The sequence below is a fragment of the Salmo salar genome, chromosome ssa12, assembly GCF_905237065.1.
Source record: "Salmo salar chromosome ssa12, Ssal_v3.1, whole genome shotgun sequence".
In the NCBI taxonomy this organism is placed as follows: domain Eukaryota; kingdom Metazoa; phylum Chordata; class Actinopteri; order Salmoniformes; family Salmonidae; genus Salmo; species Salmo salar.
Window position 1 is genome coordinate 30,345,720 of NC_059453.1, and position 21,318 is coordinate 30,367,037.

Consider the following 21,318-nt stretch of genomic DNA (forward strand, 5'->3'; position numbering starts at 1 on the left):
ATTAATGACAATTATGTAAACATATTGACATTTTGATCAACCCAAACTCAACAAAACAATAACATGGGATGTGTAAAACAGAAATATAACTAATGCCTAATTATGACGATTATCAAAATGACGTTCAAGCAAACTCAATAAATAAAAACAGTGACAAGACGTGTAAAACCAGTAGAGACATTTTATTTTGAACATGCTACACCTTCATATTACTGTACATGAGAGTACTGACCACAAGTGAAAACGCTGTATGTAAAGGTGATTCTCCATGAGTTGTTCTCTCTTACAGTATATTACAAAACAGAAACATTCTCAAATGACTGATATACAGTAGTTCTGCTACAGAATGGCTTGAAATCATCAGATGTAACAATATTGTGAGGAGCTTCCAAACAAATGTGCTCTGTGTGAATGGTAAAAAGATGAACTTGAAATTGTCTTTATTTATCACAAAGTCTGTTCGTCTGCAACACGTCCATACAGCAAACAATGTGTAAACATGCATTTTATCTATGTGAAGTATGTCCATTATTGTGCGCTCTGTCTAGCTATAACTATCATACTGCCAACAGACCAGGTGCAAGAGGAATCTCAGACATTCAGAAATGATTGACGATGCTGCAAAGTGAATGACTGACTTGCTCTAGGAAGACAACTTTTCAGTCAAAATCCATTATAGCTCTATAAAATACTCCCTTCAACACAAAATCAATTAAAGTACTTATTCCATGTTCCTTCATTACCTCTGTGCTATTGACACATCAGTTCCTTTGTACCACATTAACGTGTTTCCTGAATAAAAAGCAGAGAAATTCCACGACGCCCAGGTTAGAAAATTAACCCGGCTTCCTAAAATGTAGTAAAAGAAAAATCTCGCTTGGGTTGGACTATTCAGACCTTGCTCTCTGAGGTCAAATGTCAGTCGGTGGGCCTCAAGGCAGAAGTCTCAACCCTTAACCACAGATCTAGGATCAGATTACCCTACACTAAATCCTAACCTTAATGATTATGGGGCTGAATTTTTGTAAATTATCTGACCCTGGACCAGTAATTATTATAGGGCCAACTTCTACCACCTCCATTGGACAGGTCCACCGAGTCCGACCACCACTGCCCTCCTGTGGGGAAACAGAGAGATAGAGAGATTCCCATTGACATTTCCCATTGTCTTTAGTCCTCTGATAGCTTCTCTTCTCACTCTCCCCTCCCACCAACCAGCTTGCAGAAAATAGAGTCGTCTCTTTGGCACAGATCAGCAGGGGTGTCAAACTCCACCACCTTCCCAGAATGCATCACCAGCACTCTGTCGGAGTCCAAGATGGTGTTGATCCTGTTGACAGAGAAAATCAAGGTGTCAGTTTAATAAAGTATGACATCAAATTACGTTATAAATGTACCATGAAAACTTATGTTATGTATAATTCGGTATAAATGTCTACTAAAGCATTTAAGATTATTATGTAAAGTTGTGTTCACTGAATCATTTACCTATGGGCAATGGTGAGGACGGTCTTGTCTTGAAACTTCTCTCTGATTGTCTGTTGTAGCAGTTTGTCAGTCTTTTGGTCAACGCTGGCTGTAGCTTCGTCAATACACAGAATCTATAGAGAGGAAAAAATGGTTGAGAAATAAAGCCATGTTAGTTTTTTATTTCACATTTATTTCACCAGGGAGGCCAGCTGAGAACAAGTTCTCATTTACAACTGCGACCTGGCCAAGATAAAGCAAAGCAGTGCGACAAAAAACAACAACACAGAGTTACACATGGGATAAACAAAAGTACAGTCAATAACAATAGAAAAATCTATATACAGTGTGTGCAAATGTAGTAAGGAGGTAAGGCAATAAATAGGCCATAGTAGCAAAGTAATTACAATTTCGCAAATTAACACTGGAGTGATAGATGTGCAGGTGATGATGTGCAAGTAGAAATACTGGTGTGCAAAAGAGCAAAAAAAGTAAATATGGGGATGAGGTAGGTAGTTGGATGGGCTATTTACAGATGGGCTGTGTACAGCTGCAGCGATCGGTGAGCTGCTCAGATAGCTGATGCCTAAAGTTAGTGAGAGAGATATAAGTCTCCAACTTCAGCGATTTTTGCAATTCGTTCTAGTCATTGGCAGCGGAGAACTGGAAGGAAAGGCGGCCAAAGTAAGTGTTGGCTTTGGGGATGACCAGTGAGATATACCTGCTGGAGAGCGTGTTACGGGTGGGTGTTGTTATGGTGACCAGTGGGCTGTGATAAGGCGGAGCTTTACCTAGCAAAGACTTATAGATGACCTGGAGCCAGTGGGTCTGGTGCCGAATATGTAGCGAGGGCCAGCTGACGAGAGCATACGGGTCACAGTGGTGGGTGGTATATGGGGCTTTGGTGACAAAACGGATGGCACTGTGATAGAATGCATCCAGTTTACTGAGTAGAGTGTTGGAGGCTATTTTGTAAATGACATCGCCGAAGTCGAGGATCGGTAGGATAGTCAGTTTTACGAGGGTATGTTTGGCAGCGTGAGTGAAGGAGGCTTTGTTGCGAAATAGGAAGCCGATTCTAGATTTCATTTGGGATTGGAGATGCTTAATGAGTCTGGAAGGAGAGTTTACAGTCTAGCCAGACATCTAGGTATTTGTAGTTGTCCACATATTCTAAGTCAGAACCGTCCAGAGTAGTGATGCTAGTCGGGCGGGCGGGTGCGGGCAGCGATCGGTTGAAGAGCATGCATTTAGTTTTACTAGCATTTAAGAGCAGTTGGAGGCCACAGAAGGAGTGTTGTATGGCATTGAAGCTCGATTGGAGGTTTGTTAACACAGTGTCCAAAGAAGGGCCAGATGTATACAGAATGGTGTCGTCTACGTAGAGGTGGATCAAGGAATCACCCGCAGCAAGAGCGACATCATTGATGTATACAGAGAAGAGAGTCGGCCCGAGAATTGAACCCTGTGGTACCCCCATAGAGACTGCCAGAGATCCAGGCAACAGGCCCTCCGATTTGACACAATGAACTCTATCTGAGAAGTAGTTGGTGAACCAGGAGAGGCAGTCATTTGAGAAACCAAGGCTGTTGAGTCTGCCGATAAGAATACGGTGATTGACAGAGTCGAAAGCCTTGGCCAGGTCGATGAAGATGGCTGCACAGTACTGTCTTTTACCGATGGCGGTTATGATATCGTTTAGTACCTTGAACGTGGCTGAGGTGCCCCCGTGACCAGCTCGGAAACCGGATTGCACAGCGGAGAAGGTACGGTGGGATTCAAAATGGTCAGTGATCTGATTGTTAACTTGGCTTTCGAAGACTTTGGAAAGGCAGGGCAGGATGGATATAGGTCTGTAACACTTTGGGTCTAGAGTGTCACCCCCTTTGAAGAGGGGGATGACCGCGGCAGCTTTCCAATCTTTAGGAATCTCTTACGATACAAAAAAGAGGTTGAACAGACTAGTAATAGGGGTTGCAACAATGGAGGCGGATAATTTTAGAAAGAGAGGGTCCAGATTGTCTAGCCCAGCTGATTGTCTAGTAATTGATATGGAATGTTGAATTCAAAGCCATGTTAGTAATTGGTATGGATGGATGAATTCAAAGCCATGTTAGTAATCGATATGGATGATGGTGCGGGCTGGTTCTTACATTAGCTTCAGTCAGCAGAGCCCTGGCCAGACACAGCAGCTGTCTTTGTCCCAGAGAGAGAGACTTGCCCCGCTCTCCCACCTCAGCACCAAGACCACCTAAGATACACAGATGTTAGTGAGGCCACCTGACCGAACTCTTACAGACAGAAACATGAACTAATTACTACCGTCACTCTCTTCCCTCCTTCTTCTTTCACTCTCACTTGGTTTGATACCAAACGTGAAAGTAGAATTAATTTCTTACAGGTACTAGACATACTATGTTTTTTTTAAATGGGTCTAATCTAGGGCTGTTGCGGTCATGACATGTTGTGATTGTAAAGCAAATGACTGCCGGTCACACAGTAATTGACCGTTAATTAACAAACACATTTGGCATCTCCTGGCTTCCACACTGATGTAGACCTTTGGAACCTCTACATTTGAAAATGTCTAATAAATCTATGTAATATAACCTACACCATGACAATAAATCCATTATTTATTTTAGGCAGGTCTAAAGAAACATGATATGAAGAAAATGTAGTCTATTTCAGAAGAACAGAATAGCATACTCTGAGTTGTCGTTATGTTAGGCCCTGATCTGGCTTTGCCATATTGCTGTGGGATACACTAGTTCATTTAGCAGACAAGATTTGCTTAGAATTCCGTGGCATTATTTTATAGTATGAAGAATACAATTGAACATACAGTTGAAGTCGGAAGTTTACATACACTTAGGTTGGAGTCATTAAAACTAGTTTTTCCACCACTCCACAAATTTCTTGTTAACAAACTATAGTTTTGGCAAGTCGGTTAGGACATCTACTTCGTGCATGACAAGTATTTTTTCCAACAATTGTTTACAGACAGATTATTTCACTTATAATTCACTGTATCACAATTCCAGTGGGTCAGAAGTTTACATACACTAAGTTGACTGTGCCTTTAAACAGCTTGGAAAATTCCAGAAAGTTATGTCATGGCTTTAGAAGCTTCTGATAGGCTAATTGACATTATTTGAGTCAATTGGTGGTGTACCTGTGGATCTATTTCAAGGCCTACCTTCAAACTCAGTGCCTCTTTGCTTGACATCATGGGAAAATCTAAAGAAGTCAGCCAAGACCTCAGAAAAGTAATTGTAGACCTCCACAAGTCTGGTTCATCCTTGGAGCAATTTCCAAATGCCTGAAGGTACCACGTTCATCTGTACAAACAATAGCACGCAAGTATAAACACTATGGGACCATGCAGCCGTCAAACCGCTCAGGAAAGAGACTCATTGTCTCCTAGAGATGAACGTACTTTGGTGCGAAAAGGGCAAATCAATCCCAGAACAACAGCAAAGGACCTTGTGAAGATGCTGGAAGAAACAGGTACAAAAGTATCTATATCCACAGTAAAACGAGTCCTAGGTCGACATAACCTGAAAGGCCGCTCAGCAAGGAAGAAGCCACTGCTCCAAAACCGCCATAAAAAAGCCAGACTACGGTTTGCAACTGCACATGGGGACAAAGATCGTACTTTTTGGAGAAATTTCCTTTGGTCTGATGAAACAAAAATATAACTGTTTGGCCATAATGACCATCGTTATGTTTGGAGGAAAAAGGGGACCGCTTGCAAGCCGAAGAACACCATCCCAACCGTGAAGCACGTGGGTGGCAGCATCATGTTGTGGGGGTGCTTTGCTGCAGGAGGGACTGGTGCACTTCACAAAATATATGGCATCATGAGGATGGAAAATTATGTGGATATATTGAAGCAACATCTCAAGACATCAGTCAGGAAGTTAAAGCTTGGTTGCAAATGGTTCTTCCAAATGGGAAGCTTGTGGAAGGCTACCTGAAACGTTTGACCCAAGATAAACAATTTAAAGGCAATGCTACCAAATACTAACTGAGTGTAAGTAAACGTCTGACCCACTGGGAATGTGATGAAAGAAATAAAAGCTGAAATAAATCACTCTCTACTATTATTCTGACATTTCACATTCTTAAAATAAAGTGGTGATCCTAACCGACAGGGAATTTTTACTTGGATTTAAATGTCAGGAATTGTGAAAAACTGAGTTGAAATGTATTTGGCTAAGGTGTATGTAAACTTCTGACTTCAACTGTAGCTGAATAAAATAGAAAGGATGTTTTCTCCAAATGATTTCTGATGAAGTGCACACATGCAGCTATTCTGTGTTGAGGGGTTGTCTCATCGTTGTCGGTGATCAGGCTGTTGTGTCGTCAGCAAACTTAATGATGGTGTTGGAGTTGTATTTGGCCACGCAGTCGTGGGTGAACAGGGAATACAGGAGGGGACTAAGTACACCCCTGAGGGGCCCCAGTGTTAAGGATCAGCGTGGCAGACGTGTTGTTGCCTACTCTTACCACCTGGGGGCGGCCCGTCAGGAAGTCCAGGATCCAGTTGCAGAGCGAGGTGTTTAGTCCCAGAGTCCTTAGCTTAGTGATGAGCTTCGTGGGCACTATGGTGTTGAGCTGAGCTGTAGTCAATGAACAGCATTCTCACATAGGTGTTCCTTTTGTCCAGGTGAGAAAGGGCAGTGTGGAGTGAGATTGAGATTGCGTCATCTGTGGATCTGTTGGGGCGGTATGCGAATTGGAGTGGGTCTAGGGTGTCCGGGAGGATGCTGTCGATGTGAACCATGAGCACCCTTTCAAAGCACTTCATGGCTACCGACGTGAGTGCCACGGGGTGGTAATCCTTTAGGCAGGTTACCTTCGCTTCCTTGGGCACAGGGACTATGGTGGTCTGCTTGAATCTCTGCACTTAAATAGCAAATGAAGGAAACTTTTCCTGTGGTTAGCTTTAATGCCAGCCAGGTAGGCTATACTTCTGTTTTAAAGCAAAGCAATGTGTTTAATATTAGGAAAGCCTAGCTTATAGAAAGCTGATGGGATCCTCCTCTTTTTAATAGAGGCCATCAAAACACTTTTCTCGCGCAACTGCATATCCTATAGAAATGTTGCGCAACATGAGCTCATGAAGTGTTTGATTTGATTTTCGATTACATTTGCATTGATGTCAGAGTGATTAGACGGAGAATAGAGTGCTGAGTACCAGGCAGTTAGCAAGTTTGGTAGGCTACTAATGACGATCAGCCGCATCAGAGCTTGGAGAAGCTTAGTTACCATGACTAAACGGTCACGTGGAATTTGACTGCCGGTGTGGCGGTAATACGGTCACCCTAACAGCCCTAGTCTAATCATAGAATGACATATAGATGCATATATTACATATAGAATCGCTATTAATGTCATATGATTGCCGTGTCATATAACTTTTATCATGTATTAACTTTTAATGTGGCATAAAAACAACCAGTCATGAGGTTTTCACTTGATTGTGAAACAATCACTTCAAAAGGCACTCCTGTTAGCTACACACGCACGTTTGTCCACTCACAAAATAATTCCAGCATCCACAGTGCACCCGCAATTTTCTGAATGGAAAGACAAATCTGTTACAAAAAAACTAAAAGTGTAATGACATTCGTCGATTGTCATTAGGCCCACTACACTTGTAGCCTGTCTTGATGCATCCACTGCTGTACGCGTGCATCTCGGTCACTTATCTCCGCCTTGGCAACATTTTTGTGTTCTCTTCAAATCACAGCGCAATTTAGAGGGTATACGGACCGATTTCAAGACAACTCACTCATTTTCATGCAGCTGACATGCGGTAATGTTAAATAATGGTGTAATTGCATATAGTTTTCTTGGTATTTCCTTTTAATTATTGCGATGGGCCACGTTTTACCAGGACGGCATACCACCAGTATTTATTTTGTCGGGACATGGTACCGGCTTACTTTCACCCGTTTGATACCCCTCTTCTCTCCATTGGTCTCTCATTCTGTTTGTCTGTTTAATTCAACTACTCTTCCTATTTCTTATCTGCTATATCACCCTCTCATTTGCATGCTTTTTCATCATCCATCTCCCTTCTATCACCATCACAATCTCCCTCCTCTACTGGCCTCAATCCTCTCTTCCCCCTCTCTTTCTCTCCCACCCTCCCTCTTTCTCACCGATGCGGTTGATGACAGGGCTGAGGTGACAGTGTTCCAGGACCTCCAGTAGCTGGGGGTCAGGGTGACGTCCACATGGGTCCAGGTTCTCCCTCACTGTCCCGCTGAACATGAACGGGTCCTGGGGGATGATGGCCAGTTTGGACCTGCAGGGGGAGCCACAAATACAGTGTGAAAGATTGATCTGTCAACTACTCTAGATTCATGAATGAATGAAGGAACACAGATTTTTTGTAGTTCAAAATATGTAGACGTGCTCGATGAATGTCGTCACCAGATGCACAGATCACCATCATCATCCAAGTACACAATAATGTTGAGTCTAGCAGTTGGAAAAGTACAAAAAAAACATTCAAATCCATTATCATACCACCACCATACTCATCAACATCATCTCTTAATCCTCTCACCTGAGCTGGGCCAGTCCCACCTGTCTGGTGTCCACTCCGTCCAGTAAGATCTGACCCTGGTTCAGCTCCACCATGCGGAAGAGGGCCAGGAACAGGGTGGACTTTCCTGAGCCCGTCCGGCCCACCACCCCCACCTTCTCCCCAGGCCGGACCACCAGGCTCACCCCGTCCAGGGCGTTGGGCAGGCCCTCTCTGTAGGACAGCACGGCCCCACGGAACTCCACCCAACCCTGCTCCGGCCACGAGGTGGGCACCTATGGTAAAGACGGAAGTAGATGGGTCCTCAGTCATTTTACAAATGTACTTGTTTTCTATTCCCCTGAATGGCCACTTCAGTAAGAAGTAACTGACCAGGCTAAAAGACCCAAAGAACAAATAGATTTAGTAATTTTAGAAATAACATCTATCCAACACCTCATAAAGACAACCACTGAAAACCTGCCACATAACCTTCTAAAGGTCTACAGAGTGGCGTACACTTCTGACATTGAAAAAAAGGAATTGTGAAACCACCTCAATGAGGTGCAGCTGAGTGGTATGCTATAAGACACACGCCCTCACAGGACTCCTCACCTGTGGGTTGCTGTGTTGTGGCTCAGTGGGCAGGGTGGTGGAGTACTCCTCGGTGCGCTCCACACTCACCAGCTGCATCTCTGTCTGGGTGAAGCTGAAGATGAGGCCTGACAGCAGGCCTGTGATGGACAGAGCATAGGACAGGGACAGACCCACCAGACCTGGCAGGGAGAACACCCATAGGACAAACAGTCATTATTAAGGCCTAGACACAGCAAACAGGACATGTCTAGAGTATACTCAATACAAAAGAATATTGCCTTCAGAACAGCCTCAATTCGTCAGGGCATGGACTCTACAAGGTGTCAAAAGCGTTCCACAGGGATGCTGACCCATGTTGACGCCAATGCTTTCCACAATTGTGTCAAGTTGGCTGGATGCCTTTTGGGTGGTGGACCATTCTTGATATACACGGGAAACTGATGCGCATGGAAAAACCCAGCAGTGTTGCAGTTCTTGACACAAACGGTGCGCCTAGCACCTACTACAAAACCCTTTAAGGCACTTAAATATTTTGTCTTACCCATTCACCCTCTGAATGGCACACACACAATCCATGTCTCAATTTTCTCATGGCTTAAAAATCCTTTAACCTGTCTCCTCCCCTTCATCTACACTGATTGAAGTTGATTGTACAAGTGACATCAATAAGGGATCATAGCTTTCACCTGGATTCACCTGGTCAGTCTATGTCATGGAAAGAGAAGGTGTTCTTAATGTTTTCTACTCTCAGTGTACATGTACTGATACTATTTCTAGATTCTCCTCTGCAGCAGCCTCAACAACTAGTAGACATCAACAGTGTAATCTGAGTCAAGGCCTGTGTTGTGCTAGGCCTGTGCTGACTATGGGACACATGCTAACATGCTAGCTGGCTGCTCACCTGGGTCGATGGATTTGAACTGGTGCTGGACGACGGCGATCACGCCGATGCCCGTCACCACGATGACGCCGATCATCTGCAGGCGGATGTCCAGCCACTGCATGGCGGCGTTGCTAAGGAACAGACAGCGCTGGTTCTGCTCCAGGCGCCGCTCGTTCTCCTCCTCGAATCTGGAGCCACAACAGACAGAGAAGATGAACCTCCTTCCACTCAAAGGTTACCTAATTCATGCATTGACAGCAATATTTCAGCTGTAACCGCAGGCAGACAACTGTGTATTTACACTGAAATCCTATTCACTTATTTTTACATTTTCAAATATTACAGTAGTAGCCAGCACAAAAAACATGTTTTGGCTTGGACCTTGGACTGGTCCTACAGGTTAAGCAGGCTTTTGTGCCAGCTCAGCACTAACCGCTAACACCCCTGATTCAACTAGCCAAATCAAAGTTGGTAACCACAGATCTAGGTTGGCCCAAAATATCAATTCCTCATTCTAACTTTACCGTCCTCACCTGGAGGCACTGGAACTTGCTCGGATGGTACCCAGGCCACTCAGCGTCTCAGAGAAATGCGAATACACCGGCGAGAGGGTGAGGCTGCACAGACGCTTTAGGTCTCTGGATGTGTGTCGGTAGAAGCGCTGTGTGCAGTGGTAAAGCAGGCCCAGGGGCAGCAGGGGCACTAAGACCCAGGGCAGCCCGTAGCTCATCACTACCAGCATTCCCAGCAGGCCGAAGATGTTAGCCAGCAGAATGTTGAGGAAGAAAGGGAGAGTATCGTCCACGCTGTACAGGTCGGAGGAGAAGCGGTTAAGGACACGGCCCAGCGGTGTAGTGTCGAAGAAGGTAACTGTAGCCTGGATTGATATAGAGAGGCGAGTCAGGGTTAGTTAGGTGTGTTTGTACTCTATCATGGCAATGTAAATAGTAAACATTACAAACACGTGGATTAAGGTGGTCTTAGCAGTCTAAACCGCTGCCTCCCGATCACATATAGCGCTGCAGCATGGGACCAATGCCTTTTCAGCCTATATATATATATATATATATATATATATATATATATACACACACACACACACACACACACACACACACACAATTACAAACAGTACCCAACACTAGAAATGTATAATAATGGCTGGAATGGAGTCAATGGAGTGGTATCAACCACATGGAAACCACGTCTTTGATGTGTTTGATACCATTCCATCGACTCCATTCCAGCCATTACTATGAGCCATCTTCCCCTCAACTGCTCTCACAGCATGAGTTGAACAATGAGAATCTTTCAGAAATAAATCATATTTATGCTACAAATTTAAAATACTGCCTTTGCATGATTGAAACCATGACCATGACTAAACCAGTTTCCCGAGGGGTCAACTGAACAGAAAATGCCCACCTTGAGGACTGTGTCCAGCAGTCTGTTGTGGACGACCGATGCTGCACGGATGCCTCCATAGGCGAAGAGGAAGGCTCGGACGGCGGTGAAGATCGTGTTAGCCCCCGCAATGGAACCGTAAACTGTCAGATAGAACTTCACCTCTGAGCTCATGTTGGCGAAAGGTGTCGTTTCCATAATACTGACCGGGTACCTGGAGATAAGGGGAGAAAACACACATTTTAATATGCAATTGCTTAATAAATCTTGTCATGCGTGTGTGCTGCATCATGGATGTCTGTGGGATTTGACACCTCTATGAAACCTAATCCTTTTACTGCACAATCTAAAATATTTAGAGGCTCTGTATATAAATGTATCTAAGTATGACTTAAAGCAGTGTGGAGTCGTAAGTGGATTATATAAGAGGAATCACACTGCACATTCTGAGTAATTGGAATCTTATCTAGGGTATCAGTCCCAACGTTGTAAGAACCTCTATCTAACTTACATTAGTCTTCCAGGAGAGAATAGCAGCAGATGTGGTGAGCTGTAGGCAGGCATTAGAACACTCTGGGCGGAACCATTGTTCTTCAGGTTAGAGATCCAGTGGGACAGCCACCAGTCAGACACATTCTTAGAGGCTGAGGGACAGAGACAGCAAAATGTGCAAAACATATACAAGCCTGCAAAGGCAACAGAAGTGTGATGTGATTAAGGCACCAGGTGGTCACTGTACCTTGCATGAGGAGTAGGGACAGTAGGATGGAGACAGCCAAAGCCCCTCCTACCGCTCTCCAGTAGGCGTGGTAAACCTTCCAGGCCAGCCCGCCCACAGCCTTCTGCTCCTCCCCTGACAGTGAAGACTCCACCTCTGCAAACAGCTCATTGGACGGGCCCTGCTCCTCCTCTCGCTCAATAACATCTGATTCAAGTCAGAATGCACATAAAAACACCTGGCAATTTTTCCATACAGTAGTCCACCACTCAATTCAAGATGTAGAAAGTAATTAAATGGAGCTTCGTTCCTCTGCATCAGTGATATTAGCACTGTGTCGCAAGCAATATATTCCAAAAACACAATGCTAAGAGACATTAATGACTACTGGTACCTTTCTCCTTTGCATTACTGTCATTCTTCCGGTTCTTGGGCACTGCTTCTACTAAAGGAAGGACCTCTTCAGGTGTACCTATTTAAAACGAATGAGAAGGACATACAGAGTTTATTCAGACATATAAATGTGTTAACACAGAAAAGTAATTCATTATTCCATTATCAATTGAAGAACATAAGGCCAGAGTTCACTACCAGTTTTAATAATTGTTCCATTGTCCATGAGAATCACCACATCAGCTTTGTCCACAAACTCTATGCGGTGGGTGCAAAGGATTCTGGTCTTGCTCCTGAGGATTCCCATGATGCATCTCTCCATGAGGTGATGGGCCACGTCAGTGTCTACTGCTGCCAGTGGATCGTCCAGGAGGAAAATGTCTTTCTCCTTGTATGTTTAAAAGAGAGAGGGGGAGTATGCAGATGTGTGCAAGAGAGATAAAGACAAAAAGAGAAATTGACATTCAGTACAAAAATATAATCATTGAATGTTTTCTGCTATCCAAACTCCTAACCTGGTAAAAGCTTGCTTGTTAAATAAAGTTGGAGATTCACTGAAACACAGTCTCTGTCTTTTCTAGATGGCTGTTGTGCTACCATGGATTCTGGTGAGGACTCTTACCATGTAAACAGCTCTGGCCAAGGCCAGGCGAGCTTTCTGTCCTCCACTCAGATTAACTCCGTTCTCTCCCACCTCGGTCCTGTCCCCATTAGGCAGAATCTGGACAAACAAGACAATTCAGTCAAATACTTTCATATGCACCGAGTTTGGAATTTGTGTTTATAACAGTCATTGGATATATCACAAATATATTAGGGGTTGTCAAGTAAAGCTTGTACTTGGCCAAAATAAAATGGAACGAGGGAGAACGGTAGCATTGAGGTTGTCTGTGAGGATAAGAGAGATTGAAGTAGAGACAGAAACAAATAAAGAGAGTTAAAAAGAAAAAGAGAGATGGTGAGTCTCACATTGATGTCGTCTGTGAGTGCACAGGCCTCCACCACGGCCTGGTAGAAGGAACTGTTGTAGTCTCTGCCAAACAGAATGTTGTCCCGAACTGTTGCATGCTGGATCCACGGCTCCTGAGCGGCTAGACCAAACCCATTCTCCCTGCCCTGGACGTATACAACACCTGCACGCCTACAGAGGGAAGTAATAACTCAATGATAGATCCAAAAAGGTCATTGAAATAAACAAACAAAACAAATTTACTTGAGCTTTGTAAACTTAGTAAATGAGGCGATGAGCATTACCTGTTGAGTTCTCCAGTGATGGCTGCCAGTAACGAGCTCTTCCCACAGCCCACCTTGCCCACCACAACAACTAGGGATCCCTGACGGACAAGAAAAAAAGCATTACAACATTGCAGTGATTAGATGGTAGACCCCATGATTTACACACTGTATAGGTTACATAGTTTGTGATGCAGGGTACACACCTTAGTGATGGTGAGGTTGAGGCTATGGAGCAGCAGACTTCCTTTGGTGGATTCAGTCTCAGAGCCTGTATCTCCCTCTGTGGGGTGGTCTGGCCCCCCAGGCCCCTGCCATGAGAATGTGCCCTGACTCATCACAATGGTGTCCTGGGGGTCCTCAGAGGCCACTGTAAGTTGGAGCCACAAAGTCAATGAAAAACATTCATACACATATTTGCATATCTCACTTTCATAGACAGAGTTATTGCACATGTATTAATTAATAATGTATGTACAAGCAAAATGTTCTTTATTTATGCTGCGCACGCACATATACACACACACCTACCATGACTGAAGTATGCATCGAGGTCCTGGTTGGGCAGCTTGAGGAAGCGTTGGATGCGGTCCAGGGACACCTTGGCCTCCAGGGTACCGTTGAGGACCCAGGGGAAGCTGTTGAGGGGGAGAATCAGCATGCCCACTAGAGCCAGTGTGGTGAACACCTGCAATGGGGGAGGGAAAGTGTCCCTATTCGAATTAGTCTCATGTACCCACATCCTCATTGTGTTCCTGGGTATCAGCTAGTAGGTCTTTCAACAGTTAATACGTCTCTTCCCATGTCCATTTTGGCATAGCCACCACTTGGAATGTTCTAACCGAAACATTACTTCATACAAGGTGGTATGCTAGTGAGGACATTGGAACAGATTGATTGCAAAATAGTTTGCTCACATTTAAAAGCGAAGCGCTCTAGTTTCACAAAATGAAACATGCCTACCTTGGCTGCAGTGAGCTCATGGCCGAGCAGCACGTATGTGACGAAGGTGATGATAGATATGACTACGGGTAGAGCTCCCCAGGTGTACACACACAGAGCATCCAGGTACTTAATGGCCTTGAGGTGGGACAGCTCTTGCCTCCGACAAGCTGCTATCTTCTGGGCAAAGTAGGCCTCCCAGTTGTAGAACTTGATGACTCGTATTCCAAAGAGGACCTCTGTCATTAGCTGGAAGGCAAGGACAGGGCAAACAGACGACATTGAATGAGTTCACATCTCACATCTGATATCAAAGTATTTTAATATAAAAGCTGTAGGACTAGGTCTACAAGAACCCGTACAGTATGTATGAAGTTGTATAATGCAATTACTACGTTATAACTACTTAATAGTACTACTCTAAACATAATAGTGTCCATATTGATGTTTGCTATGGTTGGTGTGTTAAGATAAAAGTCAAAGATAGCCAAAGCCATAGAGAATTTCTCACCTTGACACGACTATCCTTATGTGTGAGCATGTGCTTGTTATTCTCCATGATCTTCGAGGCCAGCACCTTATTGAGCGGCACCAGCAGCAGAGCCACACCCAGTCCTCCTAGGAAGGCCACGCCCACCTGCAGGTAGAGCAGGTAGAGGGCAATAGAGAACTGGAAGGGCAGACTCCACATCTCGTGGAAACTGTTGAAGAAGTTGACCACGCGGTCCGTGTCTGTGCTCATGAAGTTGACCACCTCACCCAAGGTGAACCGCGCCGCCAGGCCGCCGCCGTTGACCCGCAGTGCTTTGCCGTAGATGGAGGAGACAAGGGCGGCGCGCGCCGAGAGTGAGACCTTTGAGACCTCAAAGACGAAGAGGTTCCGGATGAGGGCGGAAAATAAGGTGCTGAAGAAGAGGCCTGTGGCACACCAGGCCCCCCGGCTGACGGGGGCCCCCTCCTCCTCCATGTAGGTCACCAGGCTGCTGAGGAGCAGGGGCCCCGCAAAGCCCAGCATGTTGCCCGCTAGCTTCAGCACACCAAGCAGGTAGTAGCGCAGCCCGAAGGCTTTGTGCAACACTTTTAACAGTCCTACCTCCACTGCTATACCAGATAGTTCCTCCTGGAGGGGTGAAGTCCATGTTCCATTCTGTAGGCTCATGTTTGCAGGCCTGGGTGTAGTGTTCCCTCTCTGTGTTGCTGCCCGCTGTTGGCAGTCCTCCCAGCAGCGGAGGAAGTGTCGGCGCACTGCGCTTGTGCGCAGTCTCCGAGGAAGGAGATAGACATCGCATGGCCTCTCCAGCTCCCCGCGCCGCCCGCGCCTCAGCAGAGGGTTCAACCACAGGTACAGCAGGCGGGAGATGCAGCCACTGCCATCCTCTGCCACCATCTCTCCCGTTTCCTGGTAGGAACTCTCTGGGATGAGGAGAGAGCTGTCTGCATCATTGACGGACATGGAGGTGTAACTCCCTTCACCGACGCAGGGAGCAGCGAAGGCCAGGAGATAGACCAGGAGAGGGAGTCCCCGGGCGGCTGCGAGCACCAGCCGTGCCACTCTAAGGGGCTCCGCCAGGTCCAGGTAGGTGGTATCCTGGGCGTAATCCAGCAGGGTGACCACCAGGTTAGGGATAGGCAACAGCACCAGCAGTAGTAACATAGAGGGACCCCTGGTTCTTCTATGGATGGACCTCTGGAGGACAAGCAGGGCCCCAAAGTGGACCAGCCAGGACAGAATGGCACATCCATCAGCCAGGACGTCCAGGTACATGTCCCCCCGGTGGAGGAGGGCCACCAGGACCAAGTCCCCCACAAAGAACAGGGCCACCAGCAGGGCCGAGACCAACCTGAGGCCCCAGCCACATGGGGGAGAGGACCGGAGGAGGCTGCATCTGTGTAATGCAAAAGGATAAAATGGTAGATGAGCTGTCTGAAATATGGCCTGGCTAGATATAATAACTGATAAAGATGCCGATCTACAGAATGGGATCCAGTACAGACATGAACTAGACATGAACTTACTGTTCTGGAGGTAGAAATCATGCATCTTCATTTTACCTAGGTACATGTAGGTACAATATGCGGGCCTGTATCACATGCTACTGTATGTGCTGTAGGATTAATAGTGGCCAGAATGTTCTAGCCTACGCCTTGTGATTTTGTGAGCGGCCTGACTGTGACCTAACGTTACCTCTGAGCACTCAGGTAGCAGGCACTGAAGACGGCCACCACAGCGTGAGCCAGGGCTCCCAGAACCAGCTGGTTAAAACAGGGGCTGATGGCTCCATCCCGCCACACTGGGAACGGGTCAAGGGTGTCCGTGTGGCACAGGCCAGAGATTAACTCACTGGGGCCAAAATCAGCCACCACACCTCTCCCCATTCTCCAAGCATCTGGGGAAAAGATATCTACACAACTTACACTACCATTCAAAAGTTTGGGGTCACTTAGAAATGTCCTGGTTTTTGAAAGAAATGCACATTGTATTTGTCCATTAAAATAACATCAAATTGATCAGAAATACAGTGTAGACATTGTTAATGTTGTAAATGACTAGTAGCTGGAAACGGACGATTTTTTATGGATTATCTACATAGGCGTACAGAGGCCCATTATCAGCAACAGAACGGCAGAATGGTGAACTTACTAAATGAAATGAGAGTTTGACTGAGTGATAATAGGTTGCTTCTTGTGAAAGTATTTCTGTCTGGATTTTAATGATTTGTATGGGAATGGCACGTTGTGTTAGCTAATCTAAGTTGATCATTTTAAAAGGCTAATTGATCATTAGAAAAACCTTTTGCAATTATGTTAGCACAGCTGAAAACTGTTGTTCTGATTAAAGAAGCAATAAACTGGCCTTCTTTAGAGTAGTTGAGTATCTGGAGCATCATTTGCAGGTTCGATTACAGGCTCAAAATAACCAGAAACAAATAACTTTCTTCTGAAACTCGTCAGTCTATTCTTGTTCTGAGAAATGAAGGCTATTCCATGCGAGAAATTGCCAAGAAACTGAAGATCTCATACAACACTGTGTACTACTCCCTTCACAGAACAGCGCAAACTGGCCCTAACCAGAATAGAAAGACGAGTGGGAGGCCCCAGTGCACAACTGAGCAAGAGGACAAGTACATTAGAGTGTCTAGTTTGAGAAACAGACGCCTCATAAGTCCTCAACTGGCAGCTTCATTAAATAGTACCAGCTAAACACCAGTCTCAACATCAACAGTGAAGAAGTGACTCTGGGATGCTGGCCTTCTAGGCAGAGTTCCTCTGTCCAGTGTCTGTGTTCTTTTTCCCATCTTAATCTTTTATTTTTATTGGCCCATCTGAGATATGGCTTTTTCTTTGCAACTCTGCCTAGAAGGCCAGCATCCCGGAGTCACCTCTTCACTGTTGACTTTGAGACTGGTGTCAGTGGAACACAGGAGTGATGGTTGCTGATAATGGGCCTCTGTACACCTATGTAGATTGTCCATTAAAAATCTGCCGTTTCCAGCTACAATAGTCATTTACAACATTAACAATGTCTACACTGTATTTCTGATCAATTTGATGTTATTTTAATGGACAAATTTTTTTGCTTTTCTTTCAAAAACAAGAACATTTCTTAGTGACCCAAAACTTTTGAACGGTAGTGTATGTAATTAGTTTTTTAACGTGACTGATTTAAATATGCAGTTGACTACAACTAGACCTACCTGTGTTTAGCTCGTCAAACAGGTTGGGCTTTTAATGAGGGTGAATTTAAATAGGCTACAGCACAGTTCTGTACTAGCTAGCTACACTACATATAGCTAAATGATTTGTTTTAAGAAATGTGTTTGTCTCTCAATAAGCAGTCTACTGTCAACTCATTTGAGGCCTCTATGATTCAGTTGCACATGGTTTAGCTAGCTGTCATATTCTACTGGTCAGCCACACTTGCTTGGGGAGAACATTTGTAAACATTGGGATGAGGGGCTAGCAAATCTCTCAACAGCAGCGTGTTATTGTTCGTCAAGTTAATTAAACATTGCCTTTTGCATGATATAAAGCGTATATATGGCAAGACTCTCTCTGCAACTTGGGATAACACAATTGTCAATATAAAGTTAAATACCTGTTTTACAGCTTTGGATTTATGGGGGAATGTAGCATTTGGTGGCGGAGCATCAGCAGTGTGACAACTTCCGGTGACGAGACGTAGACGTTTTTCTCCAAAGCATAGGTCGCGTACGCAATTCTATACAAAATGTATAAAGATTAGAATGAAGTTACAATAACTTTCTAGATTAGAAATCCAAATGAAAAACATATTTTCGCCCAAAAAATGAACTAATGTAATCAAAAACAACATTAAAACACTTAGATTTTCAGGCTACACCATAAATACAACAATAAAACAATGTATGGTTATTAGTTACATTGAGCATAAAAGACACAGGAGGCTTCTCTATATGGAATGTTTTTTTTATTCCGTATCAGAAATATCAGTAAGAAAAGTCCTATAAAAGACATGTAGGTATGTCTTTAAAATATAAAAGACGTGTAAAACTCACAAAGTTGAATAGTTTACAAATAATAAAATGTTTTTCTTTTTAAATATAATTAAACTGCAGGTGAACAGAATATTATTTGGTGACAGACATATTCAGAGGCTATCAATACTATGAAGGCCTACATTGAAAATAAGACATACTATTGGACAAGCTCTACATTGTGTTTGGTTTGAGGTAGGCTATGTTGTATTATCTGTGTCTCTGTAGATGTGTGTGCGTCAATAAGTTTGATTAGATGGCAACTCTAACATACACAATTCCAAACCTGCGCATCTCCTTGTTCCAGTATTGCGCCCCAGGTTTCTTCTTGCAGCCAAACAAACCGCAGAACCAGCCACAACACTTATTTTTCTTGGGAGCCCGCTCCTGCCAGAAGAGGGGTTTGAGTTCCTGTGAACAAACAGAGCTTGTGAGCAGTGGTGTGTATTCATGAATGCCAAGGGAAGCCAGTCTTTCCCAAAACATTTACCAAGAAAAAAAACATAAAATAATTAATCTTTCATCTTTCTGTGTTTCATAATTTTCCTTCAATTCGCAAGAGGCTGAATATGCAGTATATGAAAGCATCCACTCGACTGAAACAGCGCCCCTCTGCCTCTCTGTACAGTATGTGTAGGCCATCTATCTGATGCTGTCTGGTCCAAAAGAGTATGACATTGTTGCCGGCTATAGCTTTGAACGCAAGGGAAGCCAGCGAGCATTTGGCCTCCCTTGATAAAATTGTATATAAAATAATAGCCAATCAGTAATAGCCAATTAAACTGAGTGAGTTCAACTGTAATTGGTCCTGGCGCACCAAAAACGTGTCAATGGATGCCAGTTTGGATTTGCCTTCACTCTTATCAAATCGTATTGAGAGCGTACTGTCATTGAAAGAAACAACTTGAATTGTTGCATTTTGGTGATTTCATGCAAATTGCTATTTCCTAAATTAGTCATGGATGGAGATAGGTATTTGGACTTGTGGTTTTACTTAATTCTCTGTACTGGCCAATGATTATAAAAGCTATTCTGATCCAACCATTAAGTCATACATTGTGCCCTTGGCCTGAGAGAATGGACGTTCAATATGTAGCTAGATGTAGAAGACTAATGTTAACTAGCTAACGTTGCCCATGAAAGGACGTAAGGCTAGCGAGCAAGCATTTTAGCCAGGTAGCATAGGACAACCAAAAATAAAAGCATGTACTGTTTGACAGAGTGATAGACCATTTTGTCAACATGAAAGAGAGAAGGATGGCATTGGCTGAAGCTGCAGCTCAGTACGGGACAGACAACATTCAAATTGACTGATATTATCAATGAGACAATACAGAATACAGTGTAGCTTACCTTCTCAACTGGGGTAAGGAGTTTTTCCAGCGCTTGCTTTCTCGATATGTAGCTCCAGCTTGGTTTTGTCTGGGGTAAATGGTAAAGTGACAACATAGGAACTGATTGAACGGAAGTGCAAGTTGTTATTGCCCAACATGTTAGTAGCTGTGTACTCAGGGGAAGGGGATGTAACTTCCTTTTCTATGTATGTATTCATATTTGCTGACAATTATGACTAAATAAAAAACATTTGATCACATAAAAAAAGTAGCTGTGTCCTCAACATTGGATATTGTTGTAAAATTATGAATGAAAAAACATTGTGGAATACAAGTAATTTACAAGAGACTAGGCCTGATTCTGAATGTACCACAACAACAGTAAACAGTGTTCTGCCTGTATAATTCGGTGTGCTGGTCTTTCTCTTGACCGGGATGTTGATGCAGTATGGCCGGTCATCACCCTTCTTGGTGTCCTTGGCGAAGGTCAAGGTAGACCTCAGGTGAGCCATGACCTCACTGACCGCAATGTTGCATACCAGCAGAGATCGTCTGTCTGGATACAGCTGGGATTTACATCTTGCACATTGACAGAAGGTCTTGAAGTATTCCTTCCTAATGTAGAGTTTGATGTCTTCTAAGAATTTGGCTATGTTGTCTGGCTGATTGTTGAGTTACTTCAGTGCCTAAGACTATATTCTTTGGTTTTGGTATTTCAATGCTTCATTCTGAACGTGGATATGAATGTGCTGGACCATATCATTGCAAAGTGGGATGTCATTACATTCGTAATAGTGCTTGAATGTCCATGAATCCTGGAACACACTTTCCTGTCAATAATAACAGGAACAATATCAAGGTTTGTCACCTTTGGTTTGTCCCTCTCTGCATCCTTCTGAGCCTGTTCTTGCGGTGTCTTTCCACAATCCTTTGGTGTTGGTCTCTGATGTTACAACCTCTTCATAGTCGTCCCCAACAAAGTATTTGGGATGGATCCAGACCACATCTCTGACGGAGGAGCGAGGCAGAGTTACACAGTGGATGTATTCCAAATTGTCGCTGTCAGTCAAAGGAGGGAATGCCTTCTGAGGAGGGGAAGCTTTATTATGGAACAGTGCCAGTTTCCCAACCTGAGAGCTGCACTAATGGACATTTTTCTTCTTTAGGTCTTCAGATAGGGCAACTGCAAAGAACTTCCTCTCCAAAGCCTCTTCACAGCTCTTAGCTATTGGACGCCGTGGGCTGCGGACTTGAAGCGGATAGGTGTCACTTGTACACCATCAAGATTCACT

General features: G+C 44.3%; 1 protein-coding gene across 2 annotated transcripts; it reads right to left on the minus strand.

Moving 5' to 3' along the window:
* Positions 1 to 163: 163 nt before the first annotated feature.
* LOC106564741 (ATP-binding cassette sub-family C member 10) lies at positions 164 to 20,156 on the minus strand. 2 transcript variants are annotated; one of them, XM_014131052.2, is made up of 24 exons: positions 20,046 to 20,156; positions 18,979 to 19,103; positions 18,275 to 18,397; positions 16,364 to 16,565; positions 14,690 to 16,064; positions 14,200 to 14,427; positions 13,768 to 13,924; positions 13,443 to 13,606; positions 13,258 to 13,337; positions 12,973 to 13,144; positions 12,626 to 12,724; positions 12,202 to 12,391; positions 12,005 to 12,082; positions 11,632 to 11,817; positions 11,404 to 11,536; positions 10,914 to 11,106; positions 10,022 to 10,365; positions 9,507 to 9,676; positions 8,624 to 8,784; positions 8,051 to 8,304; positions 7,641 to 7,786; positions 3,621 to 3,718; positions 1,489 to 1,601; positions 164 to 1,330 (listed from the first exon to the last, which is right to left on the minus strand). In XM_014131052.2, exons 4-24 carry the CDS (start codon positions 16,552 to 16,554, stop codon positions 1,195 to 1,197), a joined length of 4,668 nt encoding a protein of 1,555 aa, XP_013986527.1. In that variant the 5' UTR covers positions 16,555 to 16,565; positions 18,275 to 18,397; positions 18,979 to 19,103; positions 20,046 to 20,156; the 3' UTR covers positions 164 to 1,194. The 2 variants fall into 2 exon arrangements, with proteins under 2 accessions (XP_013986527.1, XP_013986526.1); XM_014131051.2 differs by having other exon boundaries at positions 16,364 to 16,580; positions 20,046 to 20,155.
* Between the last annotated feature and the right edge of the window lie 1,162 nt (positions 20,157 to 21,318).